A 17803-nucleotide genomic window follows, 5' to 3' on the forward strand; every position below is an offset into this window, starting at 1 on the left:
GCATGTAAACATACTCGTGATAGGCGGCGGGCGGGATATCCGTATGCTTGCGATGCCTGGTATAATTTCCAATGTGCATCCGGGTTTGGCAGGGAACCCGAACTACTCATAAATTCCACGTATCACTTCGCGGTCCTGTTTCAACGCTCCCTCGAGGTTTTCATAGTGATTGGATATTGGCGTATCTGTGTCTGTATATACCAATTTCACATACATGATTGTGCGCGTTCGCACGTCGACAACTTGCTGCGCAGCACTGTGGCCGCGCCCGAGCCGGATCCCATCTTCATACCCACGCGTGGGTACATAACCGGTTTTGCGGTGCCAGGAATCTGTGCCCGCGTGTTTTGGCTGATGGACGAACGTTAAAACGTATCCTCGCCTATCGTCGTATTGCGAGGCCCTACAGAGATTACAGACTGGGCATTGTCCAAGAGGAGATGCCTGAGGTTGTATGAGTAGAGTAATACTGCCCACCGAACCCACCCCCCCTCCGTCGTGTAGGTACCCGTCCCAGCATGGGTACGCGAGGGCTGGCGTGCGTCGTGGTGATGGGAGATGTCCCGTGGCCAGTGCGAGTACGACAGCATCAGTGAGATCAGGTATTTACGCATCTTCGACAGAAAATGCCACACGTTCATCAATCCATTCCTCGCCGTCCCATCGATTCCGTAGGAATGAATCCGTCCCTCGATTAATCAACCCGTCCCGCTCCCCATCGTGGCATGGCCCGGCCGTGAAGGAGCGCAGCCGGGAAATCTACTCCCATTCAACTGTTTCGCCGACTCTGCACCTGTTTATGAGTAGGTAATTCGCATTTGCCTGTGCTGTCCCTTGTTCCCGGTCGGGTTTCTCCCCCTGCCCTGCTCGCGCTTGTCCCTTGCTCTCCCCATCTCCTCCGTCCCTCCATCGCGTCGTCAAACAACATCGATATCTCTATCGGCTTCTAAATCTCGTCCCCTTTCCAAACCCTCCCCCTCGTCCCCCCTAACCCTGCCCTACTGCTCGACGACGACCGACCTTCCTCCATACCTCTGCGTGTCTCTCCCTCTCTTATTTTTTTCTTCTTTCTTTCACTCCCCTCTTCTCCCCCTCCCCTCGTCCCCCCGTTCCCCCCCTCTGTCTGCCGTGTCGTCGGGGCCCGTTCCTATTATTCTGTGAGACAGTTCCAGCCAATTCGGGAATCCCTAGCAGCCGTCAATTCTTCTTTTTCTCTCTCCCCGTAATTATTCGCCCTCTTTGTTTCCCCGTTCCCGCCCGTCTCCCCGCTGGGCTGCTTCCCGTGTGTCTCGCAAAATCTCTGGATCCTTCGTCTAGCTCTCCCGTCCGGCTCTCATTGTTTTCCTTCTCGCTGGGCGCGTCGTCTCGCACCAACCGCACACGACGCCGGCCTGCTGCATGCTCGCCGAAAAAGAGCAGCCTGCATCTTCTTGTCGCCATTCACAGTCACTCATTTTAGATCCTTCGTAATTTAGTCACTCGTTCAGCCCAGCAACTAACAATTGGTCCCTCGATATTTTCCCTACCGATACGCAACCCACTCTCGCTCGCGCTACGTCCGCGGTTCCCCCTCCACTTGTTGCGTTTTTCGAGGGGTTATTGATTGCTCTATTTATTCTTGTTTACTTTTGATGTCTCTCGGCCTCTTCTTTCCCTCCTCTCTCCCCCCCTTCCCCTCCCTGTGGTCAACGCGAGACATCCCGGCCGCGACGACGAACTCCTCTACTATTTCTTTCGTACTGTAACGTTCCTGTCTTGTCTAATTCTTAATTATTTTCGTTCCCTTTCCTGTTCCCTCGTTGATAATCCCGGCATTCTCAACACGACTTGACCATTCGGCGCGTTTCTTCTTTTTCTTTCTATTGTCGCATCGCAGCGTCACTGCAAGGCCAGCTCCGGATGCCCAGCAGCACGTAGAGAGTATTTCTCCTGCTCACTACGACGTCTCTCGCCTGCGCTACCTTGTCTCAGGCACACCTACGTACCTAATCTTACAGCCTTGCGGTCCTCTAACGTACATATCGCGCTGTCGTGTGCCGACGCCCAACGCATCCACCCCCCTAGCTGTCTACGTACATACGAGGTACCTGGCCTTGGGAATTTGCCGCATTGCATACGAACCGTTAGGTAGTGGGAGGTAAGGCTCCATCGCCAAAATTCATTGCGCCCATCCACGGATCCCTCGCCTCTTTGGTATATACCCACCAGTACAGTGTGCCGACGAGAGTAGAGATAGGTCGGATTCCGACGTCCCCCGACTACGCCAACCGACGCCACATTGGGTTTTTTTCTCTTTTTTCCCATCGACTTGGTTCTTCTCCATCCGCGCCTCGATTACTGTGTCACCTTCTCCCTCGCCCGACGTCTCGCCGGCGTAAGCTCTCTTCTCTTCTCTCCAGTGTGGGTGTGTTTCTCTCTCTATCCCCTTGACGACCGTTTCCACCGGCGGCTTCGCGTCTCACCGTGCCGGACCACGACAACAACACACAAATCGGCTGCCTATACATGGTCACAGTGCCGCAATCTGCGATCCCACGCGTGCGACAGGTCGGCACCCACCCACTCACGAGCCTGTACTGCACCTCGTCGCGTTGAGCGTTCCAGCACACACCCGCTTGGGCTGAGACGCTGATTGATCATCCTTCCCCGAGGCATTCGTTCATTTTGATTGACAGCAAAACAACCGACACCAGACCACCTTCGTTGTCTATCAAATATTTTCCCTAGCTGTTCCTCGTCGCATCTGCACCCTTCCCTGCTTAGCCTGCCCCCCTTCTTCTCACCCCCCTTCCCCCCCGGCATCAGGTACGGTTAGATACATAGCAACGCAGCCAGTCACGTCCTAGTTGATGTTCTGATATGCATGCTGGGCCTATCCTCTACCACTCGATATCTCGAGGCGAACCGGGCAGTTTTTTTTTTTCTCCTCTGGCGCTAGGCCCAGGGGGCCGTCATCGCTAGCTTCGGCCACGTCAAAGTGTTAACGTAGGCTGTACCAGGTTTCGCGTCCTCCGTCGTCTCATCGGCTGCCAATTGTACTGTCATCATTTCGTAACTCTGCATGCCGCTATTCTGATCCAAGGGGAAACCGTCTTCTCCTTGGGCTTCTTCAAGAACCCGGGCCGCAGCGATGGCTTCTTCGAATGCTAGCGGCGATGAAGCGCCGTCACCGTTGCTTGCGCCCGTCCCTGCTCTTGATCCTCACCACGACCCCTTCATAACCACCACCTCTCCCCTCTCGTCGTCCCGCCATCGCTTCTCCAACTTCGACTCGCAGCTATTCGCTTTAGGTCCCAATGCTTCGCCGGCTCAGGCGAAGCGTGCCCTAGAAGCCCACCTTGCCGAGACCGATCGGAGGATGGAGGAGGCTGGCAAACTGGGGACCGCCCTGGTCCAGCAGCGCAAGGAGCTCAGCGAGCGATTGGTGGAGGTCGAGAAGTTGGAGGCCGAAGGAGAGCTCTCTGACGATCTGCGCCAGAAGCTCATCGATATCGAGAAAGACTACAACGAAGTGGCCAAGGAGAGCGCGCGAGCCTTTTTGCCGAAGCAGAGAGTCCCCAGCAACGAAGCTGCTGCCGGGTCACCGTTCGTGCCCGAGGGTAAAGGCGGTCGGGTAAGTTCGCCAACACGTGCATAAATCTGGCGCCATGAGGGGGTGCTAACAGGTTGTCTGCTCAGCGTTCTGTTAGCCCGTCCAAGTTCGAGGGTCAGGCAACTGGTTCTCCGTCTAAATTCAGCGTTCCGAACCGCAAAGTACGAAACCAACCTGCCAATCGAATTCACGACATCGAGTTTGCTGCAGAGATCAGCACGTCTCTCATCGCACAAGTACGCAACTTGCAGGGCCTGCTAGCTGAGAAGGAGGAGGAGCTGAGGGAGATCCGGGCCGAGAGATCTAAGCTCGAGTATGAGGTTGAGTCATTCCAACAACGCGTAAAGAATCTCGACGAGAGTGAGCATCGATACAAGGATGAGAACTGGAATCTCGAGACGCAAGTCCACGACCTGCTGGCCAAGGAGAGGGAGACCCTGGATCGCGAGAAGAAATTGGCACAGTCCTTGAATATTCTCCAGGCCGAGAAGAGTAAGGCACAGAGGGAGCTGGATGAAGTCAAGGTGAACTATGCTCGCCTTACCGATGAGTATGCTGCAGCCGTGAAACAGCACGATATCGAACTGGGTACCACCAAGCGCAGCCTCGTCATTGCTGATGCCGAGCGCGCCTCTTTGCGGAGAAGAATCGATGATCTGACGGGTCAGAATCAAGAGTTGGCTAAAGCCGTCTCGGCGTCGCAACGGGCGAGGATCATCGAGCGTGAGTCCATCCTCGGCATGGGCGAGGGAGATCCCGAGGACGCGCATGACCGATCGACACCTGAGCATTCTCCTCCCCCGTCGCCAGTAAAGGGGACGACGCCGAGACACTCTATGCTGGAGTCGGAAACGCTCAAGACCTCTCTCGGACACGCCCAACGCACCATTCAAGGATTGAGAAGCAACGTTCACCGAGAGAAGACCGAAAAGCTGGAGTTGAGACGTATGCTCCAGGAGGCCCGTGATGAGATTGAGAAATTGCGTAGCGAACCCCCGCCGCCGACCCGACGCGCGCGCAAGGCCGAATCGAAGGAGTTTAAGAAAGTTGCCCGATTACTTGGCGGCCTGCGTACCATTCGAAGCGATTTCTTTTCGGAAGACTCAAGCTGGGAGGATCAGCCAGATTCCGCTAGCCCGACTCGGTCTTCGCTGCGATCGCGAGGATCTAGCACGTTCAAGTCCTTGCCGGATGAAACTGAGATATTCGAGCCTGCCCAGGAGACGAGCGACGCAGCGTTCGAAACCGCAAACGAACCCGAACCCCCAACCGAGACGGATGACTTCCATACTGGCGCCGAAGACTTCTCGAGCGAGGATGATGAGGACGCCGAAACCGAGACGGACAGCCCTACAAAGCGTCGTACACCTAGAAATAGGCAGCCGACCTTCTCCGGCTTAGTCCGTAGCGGGTCGTTGCACAGTACCGCGTCGACCGAAGACGAAGAGGATTATCCTTTTGGCCAAGGCGCGAGAACGCCTACCATGCTGCCAGCGTTGCAGCCTAGGTTCCCGCTCCGTGTAGGCCGAGGTGTTCTCCGTCGTCCCAGGGCGATAAGCGAAGACCCTTCATTCCACAGTAGTCCTCCCAGCCTTGCAAACAGCAGCGTCACTGGCACCCCGAGGCAACATGTCCAAAGCCTCGCGGCGGAATTGGGCGACTTCGATGCTAGCGACAACGAATCGAATCTTTCCGGTACCCCGGGCCGGAGATCTATAAGAGGCCGGACTACGTCTCCACTGCCCCCGGTTCCGCCGCTGCCTAGGGTCCTCATGATCGACAGCGGTACGATGACTGACGGATTCCTAGGGTCATCGCCCTCGTCTAATGCCAGTGTTATCGGTCCCAGCGTTCCGTTTTCTGCACGTGATGGTGGAGCGAGCCTTCTCTCTGCCTCGTCATCTTATAATTCCGCCACTCAAAACATGAACGAAAACCTCGCCAGATTTCCATCGCCTCCTACGTCGCCGCCTGCGAGAGAGCTTGGCCCCGCAGCCAACATCAGTCGTTCGGCTGTTCCTCAACCTAACGCTGTTGCCGCCGAGATTGCAGCTCTGAAAGCCGAGCACCAGAAGACCTTAGATGAGTTGAGCACTGAAAAGGCGGCTGCCTACAATGCTGCGCTGGAAGAGCTTAAGACGCAACACGTCGAGCAATTGGCGAAACTCCGTTCCGAAGCTAGCGACGCCCACCTTCAAGAGATCAACCACCTGAAGTCCAGCCATACCGATGAGGTTAGCAGGGCCATCGCCAACGTCGAGGCTACCCATACGCGGGATCTTGAAGCACTTCGGTTGAGTCACTCAGAGGAGATAAGCAAGTCCGCAGCCGACGCCCGTGACGCCCGCGCGCGCGAAATTGAAACTCTCACGTCGAATCATGCAGAGGAGATCAACAAGGCCATCTCGGAAACTCGAGCCGCCCATTCCAGACAGCTAGAAAGTCTCCAGTTATCCCACGCTGATGAGATTAGTGAGGCTATTGCCAAGGCCCGTGCAGTCCATGCCCAGGAGATTGAAGAGCTGCGATCTAGCTTCGTTGACCAAGAAGCTAAGATTACGGCTGACAGTCAGGCTGCTCATGCCCAGGAATTAGACGCTTTGAAGGCTGACTTTGTCGAGAAGCTATCTCAGAAAGAGCTGGACATCAAGGCTGCTCACAATGCTGAATTGGAGTCTCTCACCTCCTCTCACGTGGAGCAGATAGCCGCACGAGAATCCGCGATCAAATCCGCACATGCGGTTGAACTTGATACTCTTAAAGCTAACCACGCTAGCGAGTTGACCGCTTTAAAGACAAGCGGCGATGCTCGTTTCGCCGCCGAGACTGCCTCTTTAGCCGCCGCCCACTCTAACGAGATCGACTGTCTCAAGAATGAGCTCTCTGACACTCATGTTAAAGAGCTGGAGAATCTGAAATCCGACCACACGAAGCAGCTCGATCTTGCGATGCAGAGATCTGATGAGGCTCACGCACAGGAACTCGAGTCGTTAAAGGCGACTTACCTGCAGCAGGTTGAAGAAGTTAGAGTGTCATTAGCCACTGCGCACACCGAGGAGCTTAACGCGGTGAATGCCGCTCACGCTGCCTATGTGGAGACCCTGAAGAAGGATTTCGAGGCTCAGCATACCATTGGGATTTCCGCCCTCGCCGCATCCCATAGCAAGGAACTCGAGTCTATCAAAGCTGCTGCCGAAGCAACATTGGTCAAGGAACTGGCGGCCCTCAAAGAGAAGCATGCGCTGGAGATCGACTCATTAAATAGCCAGCACGCTGCTACCCGTGCGAAGGAGCTAGGGGCTTTCAAGGCTGCCATCGATAAGCAAGTTGAGTCTTCCAAGACCGAGGGCGATGCGGCGCACACTCAACAAATTGAGGCCCTTAATGCCGCTCACGCAGAGGTTCTGGAAGCTCAGAAGCGCGATAGCGAGAAGTCACAACTGCAGGCGATAGAATCGCTGAAGGCCGCACACGAGCGACGCATCGAGGCGCTGATGAGCGAGAATACCGTCGCGAGGTCCAAGGAGCTAGAGGGCGCCGTGTCCGCGCACCTCGAAGAACTGGAGGCATTGAAAAAGGAGCATGAGACCGCCAGGGCCCAAGCGCTAGAGGGCCTTGCCGCCGCCCACTACCAGCAAATCGAGGAAATCCGCCAGGATCACCTGAAGGCAATAGCATCCTTGAAAACGGAATTTGAGTCGTCAAATGCCTCTGAAATTGCTGCTCTGAACGCCAAACACACTCACGATCTGGGCGTACTCAAGAGCGACCATGGGGCAGCACTGTCAGCTAAGTTGCACGAATTATCGACCAGGCACACGCAAGAGTTGGACAGCCTTCGACAGGAAAATGACCAGGCGAAACTCGCGGCGCTAGCGTCCCTATCGGCTGCACATGCTAGTGAAATCGAAAGCTTGAGGGCTCGGCACGAAGAAGCACAGTCTCAGAGACTACAGGAACTAGCGGGCGACCATTCCCGTGAGCTAGAACGTCTGCGGCAAGAAAGTGACAGGGCGAAGTCCATAGCGCTGGCAGCGCTGGCAGCGTCCCATGCCGAAGAGCTCAAGGTTCTTCAGACGCAACGTGATGAGAGCCAGTCACAAGCTCTCGAGACACTCCGTGCTAGCCATTCAGAACAATTGGCCCAGCTCAAGATCGACGCCGATGCGGCACTCTCCAGAGAACTTGAAGCTGCTCGGGTCGTCCACGCAAACATTCTTGAGTCTCACAAGAAGGACAGCGCGGAGGAGATAGAGAGGCTTGTAGCTATCCACGCCGCGGAACTCGAAGCTCTCCGGAAGTCGTTGGCCAGACCAGCTCCCGCTCTAGGCATTTCGGAATTGAAGGCGGTTGAGACGGAACCGGCTGTAAGAAGTGAAAGCTCCGCCGTTACCCGTGAAGGCCGTCCAAAGACGCCGACATCCTCCGCGATAGGATTCTTTGGAAGGAAAGGCAAAAAGATACCCACGCCAGAAATCGCCGAGGATGACACGCGCCAATCCCCGAGCGCCACCCCCGGTCCAGAGACGCCAGAATCTCAGCAGCCATTCAAGGAGATTTCTACCAACATCGACGTCCGCCTGTCGCGCAAGCAGGCAACCGACACTGCTGACCAAAGCTCACAGACTGCGCTGACATCAGATGGACTCGAGCAGTTGATAAAACACCAAGACGTCGCAACCCTGGATCCAGTCAAAATCGCCACTGTTCGAGGTGACGTCGCCGCGACTACGCCCTCTGGCGAGGCCAAAGGAAAGCCGAGGAGCGGCGACACGGTGGTTGCGTCCGCACCTGAATCGATCTCGGCACGACGACCTGACAGCTCAGCCAGCGCCCGAGGCTCTGCAGCGAATAGACCCCCGCTACCTAGTCATCATCGGGAAACCATCGAGGCCGCACGCACAAACTCTCTCGGCGGGGGCAAAGGGTCAATGGGCCCTCCAGCACTCCCAGCGTCGGCTTTCCGAGGCCCCGGATCACGACCAGACACTCCTAGCAGCAGACGCCCCTTGTCTCCTACCTCCGCCAAGGGTACACCGACACTCCGAGCTGGCAGACACTCGGTGGCGGGCTCGGCAGACATGCATCACTCGCAAAAGCAACCCGCTCCCAGTAGACAATCGTCAGTGTCGTCCTTTGTATCCGAGGTGGACACGAGGTTCAATAATCCAAGCGAGATGGGTATGGATGTGACAAGTCTCGGAACCGATCCTCGCATGATCCAAGCCATCACTCAGACCATGATTGGAGAGTACATGTGGAAATACACGCGCAAGGCTGGTCGCGGAGGAATGTCCGAGAACAGACACAGACGGTATTTCTGGGTGCACCCCTACACAAGAACGCTATACTGGAGCAATGGCCATCCGTCTGCTGCTAGCCGTTCCGAGCTGAAGACCAAGAGTATTCCGATCGAGGCCGTCCATATTGTGGGCGACAACAACGTTATGCCGCCGGGACTTCACCAGAAGAGCCTCGTCATCAAATCTCCAGGCCGAACAGTCAAGCTCACGTGCACTACAGGCCAAAGGCACGAGACGTGGTTCAACGCACTTTCATACCTCTTGCTTCGGACAGGGGACGAAAACCAGGCCGAGACCGAAGACGGGACCCTTCCCGTTACCCAGGAGGACGTGGACGAGTTTAACCCATCGGCCTCTCGACGACCTGCGCCTAGCACCCGTACGCGACCACCCCCGTCCTTGTCCTCGTTCAACTCTAGGACTATCCGAACCGACTCCCCACAATTGGACATGTCCATGAGCATCCCCACGCTCACACCAACGCGCGAGAGGGAACTTGCCCGCAGCGGCACGATGGGGAGGCTAAGCGGCTACTGGAGAACCAGCACGCTAGGTGGCACGTTTAGCAGCCTGAGCAGCCTGAGAAGCAGGAGCCACATTCCCCACGAGTCTATCTACGAGGCTAGCGAAGTGCGCGACAGCGCCGAGGACGTGCGGCAGATAATCGAGCAGCAGGACCGAGAGTCCGACCGGCTCGAGAACGTGAGAGCATGCTGTGATGGTAAGCTTAGCCAGGCCAAATTACCCTACGACGGACGCTAACTTTGCGATAGGAAAACACGACGTCGGGACCTTGTCTCACACTAAGCGTGGCGGTCGTGTCTCCAACGCTCACTCGCAACTGGGACGGTCGACGACACCGACGCCGGCGGGTACCCTACGGTCTCGCGCCTAGTCGGACAAGCCAGCAGACACATCAAGGGCTGGAACAGGTTCCCTCCCGGGCCCCGCCCCAGGCACGGTTTTTATATTCTCGTCAATCGCTCGCTATACCACTTAGACCTTTCCTTTCGCTGCTACGAAGACCAGTCATGGATTCTCACGACGCTCACGACTCGCATATTTTCCCTTGCACATTCTTTAATTTGTTCCCATCTGCAACTCCAACCTGTACCCATCCATCCTGGTTGGGACTCAACACGGTTGCATATTCACCACACTAGATTGTGCCGACATTCCCGAACCCATATTTCTCGGAATCATTCTGGAGTTAGAGTGGAGTAAAGGACCATCTCACACCCGGCTTGACTTACTCGGACAAGGGCATTCATTCTGCACGGTATGCGGGCCCCGGAGGAGATGCAAGGAGTCATTAGAATGCTTGCGGGATGCAAGACTCGATAGCTGCTGTGGAAGATGCGGCTCCTTCACCAAGTATGGCGTCCCTACGCGACGTGACTTTCGTGTTGGTGCTGTATTGGTGTTCTTTCGTCTCGAATGTTTTATCAGAGGGTGCTGGGCGGATTTGGTCAGGAAGGACATTGTTGTATGTGGCTGTAGTATGTGGCCATTGTAAAAGAAAAAAAGCAGAAAAGAAGGCAAAACACAAAAAAGAATACCAGCAGAGAGATATGACAACAACTACTACTACCTACTACTACTACCACTACCACTACTGTGGAATGAGATTGATTTCCTTTATCAATAATCAAACTAGCCGCAGTCGTGTGTCACGGCAGTGTCAGGAAGCTGTCCCACACAACATACCAGCAGCAGTACACGTGGGAAGTATGCCATCGTGACATGTCTTTTGTTCCGTAAAACATAGACGCCTAACATCCTACGACTTAGGGATGTAGGCTTACAAGGGCTGATCCTACACGTGACATCTTTAGAAAATGCCTATCGGTAGCAGCAAAGCAGTCAACAGGGGTGACGGCGGTGAAGGACTTGTTAACCAAGAACTTCACGCCGGTGTTAAGCTGGATTGGCTGTCGGCAATAATTCCCATAGTAAAACGAGACCAACCAGCAGGGTTATGAAATTATTCGGTTTTTGAATTATTTATTCATTGGTTTTTTCCGATTCCTTAGTTAATAGATGTTATCTTCATTCTGTAACGATTTTTTTTGGTTTAGTTCTGTTTTTATTATATTTCTTTTAGTTATTGGAATACCGCGATAAATCCACTAGTTTCGGAGACGTTGTCGGGGCTCGCCCTTCGGTGTTAAATCCAACGTTGAATTCCTATAGAATGGGGACGTTGAGCCCACGTCGAAGACGAAACCGCCGGAGGCGACGGATCCAGTAGGAGCACCACCACATCGTGTCAGTGTGCTGCGGCCGGGTTGAGACGATGCCGCCTACCACGCAACGGCATAAGGATCTGCTGTATAACCGCGACGAGATAAGAACCCGTTACTTATTACGGAATAAGCGGTCTATTACCCGGATATTGCGGAATAAGGAGGCTCGGACATACCAGAAACAGGAGGTAGGTATGGATAGGGGACGGGCCTGCTGACGGGTTACCACCGTCGACGGGAGTGCGCCCATAATAGAATCAGCCATGCTTACATCTCTCGGAGCATAGGGGACGATTACCCCCGACCCGAGGCTAGATATAATATATCCCCCACGGCTCATTCTTTGTCTCTTCTGCTACCATGTACTACAGACGTCATAATAACTCTAGCAATAGTAACGCTACCCATCGCCCTTGAGTCGCCAGCTTACATCTTCCACCTCTGTCTATAATCTACATCCTCTTACCCTACTTATCCCTTCGACGATGGCATCAGAAAAGAAGATCGTCCTAGTCACCGGAGGTAAGATGTCCCAGAGGAACTCTCCCGCGCTTTCGCGTATTGCATGAGAACCCACCTCGTCACACTCATGGACTTAAACACTGCCTTCTCACGCAGCCAACACCGGACTGGGCTACGAGATCGTCAAGGCGCTGTACGAGTCGCCCGTCGCCTACGAGATCGTCCTGGGGTGCCGCACGCCGTCCAATGGCGAAGCCGCCATCGCCAGCCTGCAATCCACGCTGCCGTCCTCCGCCTCGACGCTCAGCGTCGTGCAGGTGGATCTGGAGTCGGACGCGTCTCTCGAAGCGGCGGCGGCAGCGCTGGCGGCACGCACCGGCGGGCGGCTGGACGTGCTGGTGAACAACGCGGGGGGCACGGCGGGGGCGGGGCCGGCGACGCCGCGGGCGGTGCTGAACCGGACGTGGGACGTGAACGTGGCGGGGCCGCACGCGCTGACGACGCAACTGGCGCCGCTGCTGGTGGCTGCGCCGGACCCGCGCCTGCTCTTCGTCACGAGCGGCACCAGCGCGCTGGCCGAGACCGTGCGCGCCGACACGCCGCCCCTCGCGCGCATCAACGCGAGCCCCGCCGCCGGCTGGCCCAAGGCGGCCGCAGGCGGGCTCGGAGACGCCGACGCCGACGCCCTCGCCGCCTACCGCGCCGCCAAGACCGGGCTTAACATGGTTATGCGCGACTGGGCCCGCGTGCTGCGCGCCGACGGCGTCAAGGTCTGGGCCGTGTCCCCCGGCTTCCTGGCGACGGGCCTCGGAGGCGTCGGCGCTGATAAGCTGAAGGCTGTGAGTTGATTTCCCCCCCCCCGGCCGCTGCTCTCTCCTTTTTCATCATCCCTGTGCCGGTCCCGGTTTGTTACCCCCTGCTTTGTTTGTCCTAACGAGAGTCGAGCAGATCGGTGCCCTGGACCCGGCGATAGGCGGCCGCTTCGTGCGCGACGTTATCGAGGGCAAGCGGGACCAGGATGCCGGGCTGGTCATCCGCGCGGATTCTGTGCAGCCCTGGTAGGGAGGGTAAGAGAAGGATGATGGATGGCTATGGTACTCGAGTGGTTGTAGAAGAGTAGTTGTAGTAAATTAGGTGGTTACGGTAGAGGATTATACTGGTACTCCTGATATTCTACATCGGTAAACAGAAATGTATATTCTTTCATGTACCTGTAGTCATAATCCTTATACTTACCCTTGGGGTACCGCTAGAACTTTCCGGAGACCAGGTTGCCTTTTGCGTAACGAGGCTTTCTTCCTAGTGCAAAACTTGCTGCTGCTGCTCATTCTTTCTGATGCCATTCATTCATAACTTGGTGGAAGAGGTTGGAACTATAGTATCTTATGGGCCACGACCATAACAAGACCTTTCCGTGGATAACTCCCCGTTTGACCGGATATTCTAGAACAGGATACATCTCTCGAGTAGAAATTGAACAAAGAATAAGTTCCCAACAACCAATTGTCTTGGCAACAATGTCTCATGAAATTAGACAACGCCATCGTGGATATCGTATGCAGCTTGTATAAAGGTGTGGTTATGGGTAAAGAATCACCATGGACTTGTTTAGAGAAGTGTTATCCATACCTACCTTTTAAAGGAACCAGAACCTAACATCAAGAATCATCTGAATAAATAACCCAGGCGAGAGAGTCTGCTCCGGCGTTGCGCATCCAAGTTGGCGCTTATTCTTCATCTACAGACAGACCAAGCGAGCCTAAGCAAAGGCACAAAGAGTGAGCGAGAAAGGGGAACGAGCGAGAAAGGCAAAGAAAAACCCCAGCTTCTCAAAACCAAAGCACACTAACAAACACAAAGATGTGCGTAGAATTCTTCGCTAAATACCCGTGCGGCCACGTCCGGTCGACCTGGGAATACTGCAACAAGGCGAAGGCGCGGGGCTACCTGCGGCGGGAGTCGTGGCGGGCGCCGACGCCGTGCAACCCGCCGGCGAAGCGCAAGCCGCTCGCGGCGGACCTGCAGGACACGTGCGGGGCGGGGTGCCTGGCGCGGGTGTGGGAGTGCCGGGCGTGCGGCGCGGCGCGGCAGTTCGGGTGGAGGTGCGGCGCGTGCGCGAACCTGCGGACGGCGGAGTGCCCGGCGTGGGACGCGTGCGCGTGCCGGATGCACGACCCGCTGTGGTGCCACGAGATCGTGCTCGGCACGGCGGGCAAGACGCTGTGCGCGCGGTGCCGGCGCGACTGCGCCCGCAAGGCGGCCGAGGTCGTGGCCGCGGCGACGGCGCCTCCGCCTTACGCAGCGGCGGCCTCTGCCGCGCCGGCGCCGGAGAAGGGCGCCTGCAGCAAGGGCAAGGGCAAGGGCAAGGGGAAATGCAAAGACGTCGGCTGGAAGTGCCAGGTCTGCGACCGCAAGTGCCCCGGCTCGACGCCGGACGGCACGCGCTGCACCAAGTGCCGCGACATGTACGCCATCGACGAGGAGCAGTAGCTCTGAGAGGGGGTTTGAGGAAGCGAGAAGGAGGAGGACGCTGATCTGCTGCTACACTGGGTAGACGGAGGACAGGGAGCGTAAGGGAAACCCGTCGGGCTTCGGACAGAGCTGCCTACGAGGCGTGAGATGGACGACCGTTCGGGTTTGGGCACGTTGTTCTAGTAATAGCGTAGGTAGATGCCATGAATGACGATGTTGTCATGGTATTGCTCTAGGAAGTCTGTTAGTAGCTAGGTGTTTAAAACCAATTAGAACCTCTGGAAACAAATAACAGTGCCTTCCTAGGCTCAGTATCGTTAGACAGTTGAGCAGCTGGGGAGATTTCCGTGTCCACGTCGTTCCTCCTCAGCATGCATCGGGATGCGCATATAAGAATCTTGCACCGAGGGCTACAACGTAGGTTTTGTAGATATCTCCTACGTGGTCTGTTTTTTTTTATTTCTTAAGTATTGGTTTGTAGAGGCTTTCGTGTTCAAGAAGAAACAATCACCGCTGCCCACAACTGGTTCCTATTACGACTAGTGGACGAGACTCGTAATGGGAAAAAGCTTGATGATGATGAAGCTAGCTATCTACCTAAAGCTTAAGCTAATCTCCTACTGAAGCCTATGAGGCCTGTATGAGGCTTGTATAAGCTCCGTAATCGGTATCGGAGGATACCGTGGATACCGTGACAGTTCCGGTGCCAGACAGGTGCATCGGCACTGGTGATAGCTAACTGTAGATGGCAACTAGGTGAAACAAGAAGATAACGCACCGTGAGAACAGTGACCAATTCTGTGTTATCACAGTGCTTGAAGGAGTGGCTATCTGTGTGATACTCTAGGGTGTAGAAACCAACATGAGAAAATAGGTGAGAGGACTAGACCTACCTCACCACTACAATACCGGTCACATAAGAGCGAGTTCCCGAGCTCCTAACCACAGAAAAGGAAGAAACACACACCACCTCTTAACCCCCCTGCTCACCCCCCGAATAAAACATCCTTCAATCGCCCCTATCGCCCAAGGCCCTATTTCCTTTGATCTCCTCTCGGCAATTTCATTTGGCTGCGTTCATTAGACAATCGTGATCCGGACTTCCGCGCTTGGACTGCACTGCAGAGCATAACTTTGGACCCTCTCTTCGCTTTCCGGAGTCGTTAAGTCCTCCTCCCAGGAGTCGGGATAGTAGGACTCTGGGCTTCCGCTTCGCTCCCCTTTCCCCAAGATGCAGAAGCCTACCCGTCTGTACTCTTGTCCTTGCAACCGCTTCAGCACCAGGCAGCCTTGCTGTAACCCCGCTTCCAGTATTGGCGCACAATAGACACCGTCGCCCAACTCCAGACCGTCGTCTTCTAGCGTGCAATCTGGATAACAATAAGAGACATCCTTACCACCCTCGACATAACTCAATGTCCAGGCCCCCTTCTCGACTGTTTGCTGGAAACTCAGTCCCTGAGGCTCAAGGCCAATTTTCGCGTAGATAAGTATGGCCCCGAGTTTGACGAACCCGCCGGGTAATACCTCGCCAAATGCATCTTCTGTTTTCGGCTGGCAGGCGGCGTCATATATCGTACAGACCTCTTGTGGCCTGGGATACCTAGAGTAATATGGCACACCGATTCCAAGCATTACTTCGGAAGCCCACCAGAAACGGCATCGGGCACTGTCTAAGGTGTCGACAGAAGCCCAAGACCAGGAGGGAGCACGGAAGCCCCTAGGCCTTCGGCTGAGATTAGTTCTCGTTGCAAAGCCTGACAAATGGTACCAACAAAGACTACTTGGTAGAGAGGCCTTCCACAAGCCTGCGAGATAAGCATCGCCTGTTACTTGGTGGTAGGCCTGTGCTAGTCCGGAGAGCGCGGGTAGTTTATCGTGTTCATATGTTAGGTTTCGCGCTGCGTACCAGGAAATTACCTCCTTCCACCACCACACAGCCTTTCCTGCATCGGGACCCTGTGCTTGACTAGCGAATGTCAAGCCCGGTCTGATGCGTCCGCATTCGCAAGTGTGTGTTTTCTTGCACTTCCAAGAGATGTCAAAAGGCTCAAAGCCCAAGACCCTTGGAGAGAGCAGATACTCCTGATATGTCCAGCATCTCCTCTCTAGATCTGTCGGAAGTCTCCAATGCTGTGCGCTCTCCCTGATGCGGAAAAGGGCCTCGTTTCCGTTGTCATCAATGACCTTTATCTGGTGGCTTCCGCGGTCCCTCGTAGAAAATATGCCGCTGTCCATACTAGTTGATATGCTAGCGCAGATTGTGAAATAAGAGTTTCTGTAGATGCTCGCCATAGCTGAGTTCTCCCTTGCAAAGTCCGTCCTTGTTTCCTCTTTCTGGTCGTCTGACATGTTGACAAACTCTTGCAGAATGCACAGCGAGTCGATCCATAGATAGCTCACAGACATGCGTCGACAAATGGTTACGGCATCTTGGAATGTCTTTGGAAGGTCCTCCCACGCAATTCCCTGCATATTCTTTTGGATTGTGGCAGTAGTAGTTGTCAGTCGCCTGTGTTGAGGATCACCCCAGCGATGACTTAGACAAACATACCGGACCTTGCAGCCATTGGTTGGGTTGGTCTCGAGTAATCGAACCTGGCCTTCGCGAAGATCGAGCAACCTCTTGGGATACGGAGCAGAACTTGGTTCTCCACAGTTGTGGTGCTCCGAACATTCATGGAGCCATCCTTTAGCCCTTTCAAACCCCCTGTCTGAATTATTTCTTGGCCCATATTGAACCTTTTCCGGAAATCTGGTTCCTTTAAGAGAAAAGTCGGGTTGTTCTTCTGCATCTCGGAAGAGTTCAATAAGTACCCGTCTATCCAGGATGCGTAATTCCAGTTCGTGCTCGTGGCGCCCGGACTTCAGCATGGATGACCTAACCACTAATAATTCGTCGAGTATCATTTTACGTTCAGCCTCATCTCGCGGTCCCTGGAATAATGCTGGCAGATATCCGTCCACCACGGCCAGAATAATCTTCTCATACGCACCGCAGCGGCGACACGAGTTTCTCGCGGAATTCTGGATCTGTATATATTTGAGGGCACGGTGCCGTAGGTGTCTTTTCTCGCATGTGCACGGCTTGGCCCGGTTAGTCGCTCCCTCTGGCGGCTTGTGGAGATCTGCAAGTTGAGACATGTGTTGGCAGTCTGGTGAAAACAGAAGCTGTATAATAGACTGTGACAGATCGCTAGTGATGTCCTGATTTCATCAATTTAACGCATTTTTACGTTCGAGAGATTTACGTGCTAATGTGGAAACATACAGGAGAGCAAACAGCTTGAGATAAAATCTCAGAAGGGGGTATGGCTTAGTATATGAGTAGGCGGGTATATTGAGCTATATAAACCTATGATGCATTAGCCTTCCCCCTTTTGTGAGAGTGAAATGGGTGACCCTGACTTAGTACACGTGTTTCCTTGATGCCTGGCGGAAAGTTGTTGGTGCCCAACGATTTCTCGTAATCGGCTCCCTCGTCAAATCGCTCGTAGCTGTAGAGTATCATGGCGCCGACGTTGCAGCATAAAAGGTCGAAATATCTAGGCGTGGAGGTACGAGTGCTAGTCGTTCCTTACCGCCACCGACCTCGATTAGATGCCCTCCCCGCGAATCTCGCTACTGGTCTTCAACTGGGCGACCTTGAGGAGTTGATACACACCCACCCCAATCTGACAGCCCTCATACACAAGCCCAGTCCAGGTCCCCCAGTTACTTTGAGTTTT

At 54.9% G+C, this 17803-nt stretch overlaps 4 protein-coding genes across 4 annotated transcripts; 3 read left to right on the plus strand and 1 right to left on the minus strand.

The window, feature by feature from the left end:
• The first annotated feature begins 2966 nt into the window (after positions 1-2966).
• On the plus strand, positions 2967-10007 carry GGS23DRAFT_204222 (uncharacterized protein). Its single transcript, XM_051511816.1, has 3 exons — positions 2967-3613; positions 3679-9616; positions 9669-10007. Exons 1-3 carry the CDS (start codon positions 3131-3133, stop codon positions 9788-9790), a joined length of 6543 nt encoding a protein of 2180 aa, XP_051369702.1. The 5' UTR covers positions 2967-3130; the 3' UTR covers positions 9791-10007.
• A 1480-nt stretch (positions 10008-11487) lies between these two features.
• GGS23DRAFT_613120 (NAD(P)-binding protein) lies at positions 11488-12858 on the plus strand. Its single transcript, XM_051520542.1, has 3 exons — positions 11488-11663; positions 11760-12442; positions 12552-12858. Exons 1-3 carry the CDS (start codon positions 11627-11629, stop codon positions 12663-12665), a joined length of 834 nt encoding a protein of 277 aa, XP_051369703.1. The 5' UTR covers positions 11488-11626; the 3' UTR covers positions 12666-12858.
• Positions 12859-13463: 605 nt separating this feature from the next.
• Positions 13464-14093, plus strand: GGS23DRAFT_598877 (uncharacterized protein; the record flags this gene model as incomplete). Its single annotated transcript, XM_051518848.1, has 1 exon — positions 13464-14093. The coding sequence occupies one exon, from the start codon at positions 13464-13466 to the stop codon at positions 14091-14093; it is 630 nt and encodes a 209-aa protein (XP_051369704.1).
• A 543-nt stretch (positions 14094-14636) lies between these two features.
• Positions 14637-17383, minus strand: GGS23DRAFT_578276 (heterokaryon incompatibility protein-domain-containing protein). Its single transcript, XM_051516983.1, has 2 exons — positions 17347-17383; positions 14637-17282 (listed from the first exon to the last, which is right to left on the minus strand). Exon 2 carries the CDS (start codon positions 17217-17219, stop codon positions 15156-15158), a length of 2064 nt encoding a protein of 687 aa, XP_051369705.1. The 5' UTR covers positions 17220-17282; positions 17347-17383; the 3' UTR covers positions 14637-15155.
• Between the last annotated feature and the right edge of the window lie 420 nt (positions 17384-17803).

The sequence above is a fragment of the Durotheca rogersii genome, assembly GCF_024521655.1.
Source record: "Durotheca rogersii strain YMJ 92031201 chromosome Unknown GGS23scaffold_20, whole genome shotgun sequence".
In the NCBI taxonomy this organism is placed as follows: Eukaryota; Fungi; Ascomycota; class Sordariomycetes; order Xylariales; family Xylariaceae; genus Durotheca; species Durotheca rogersii.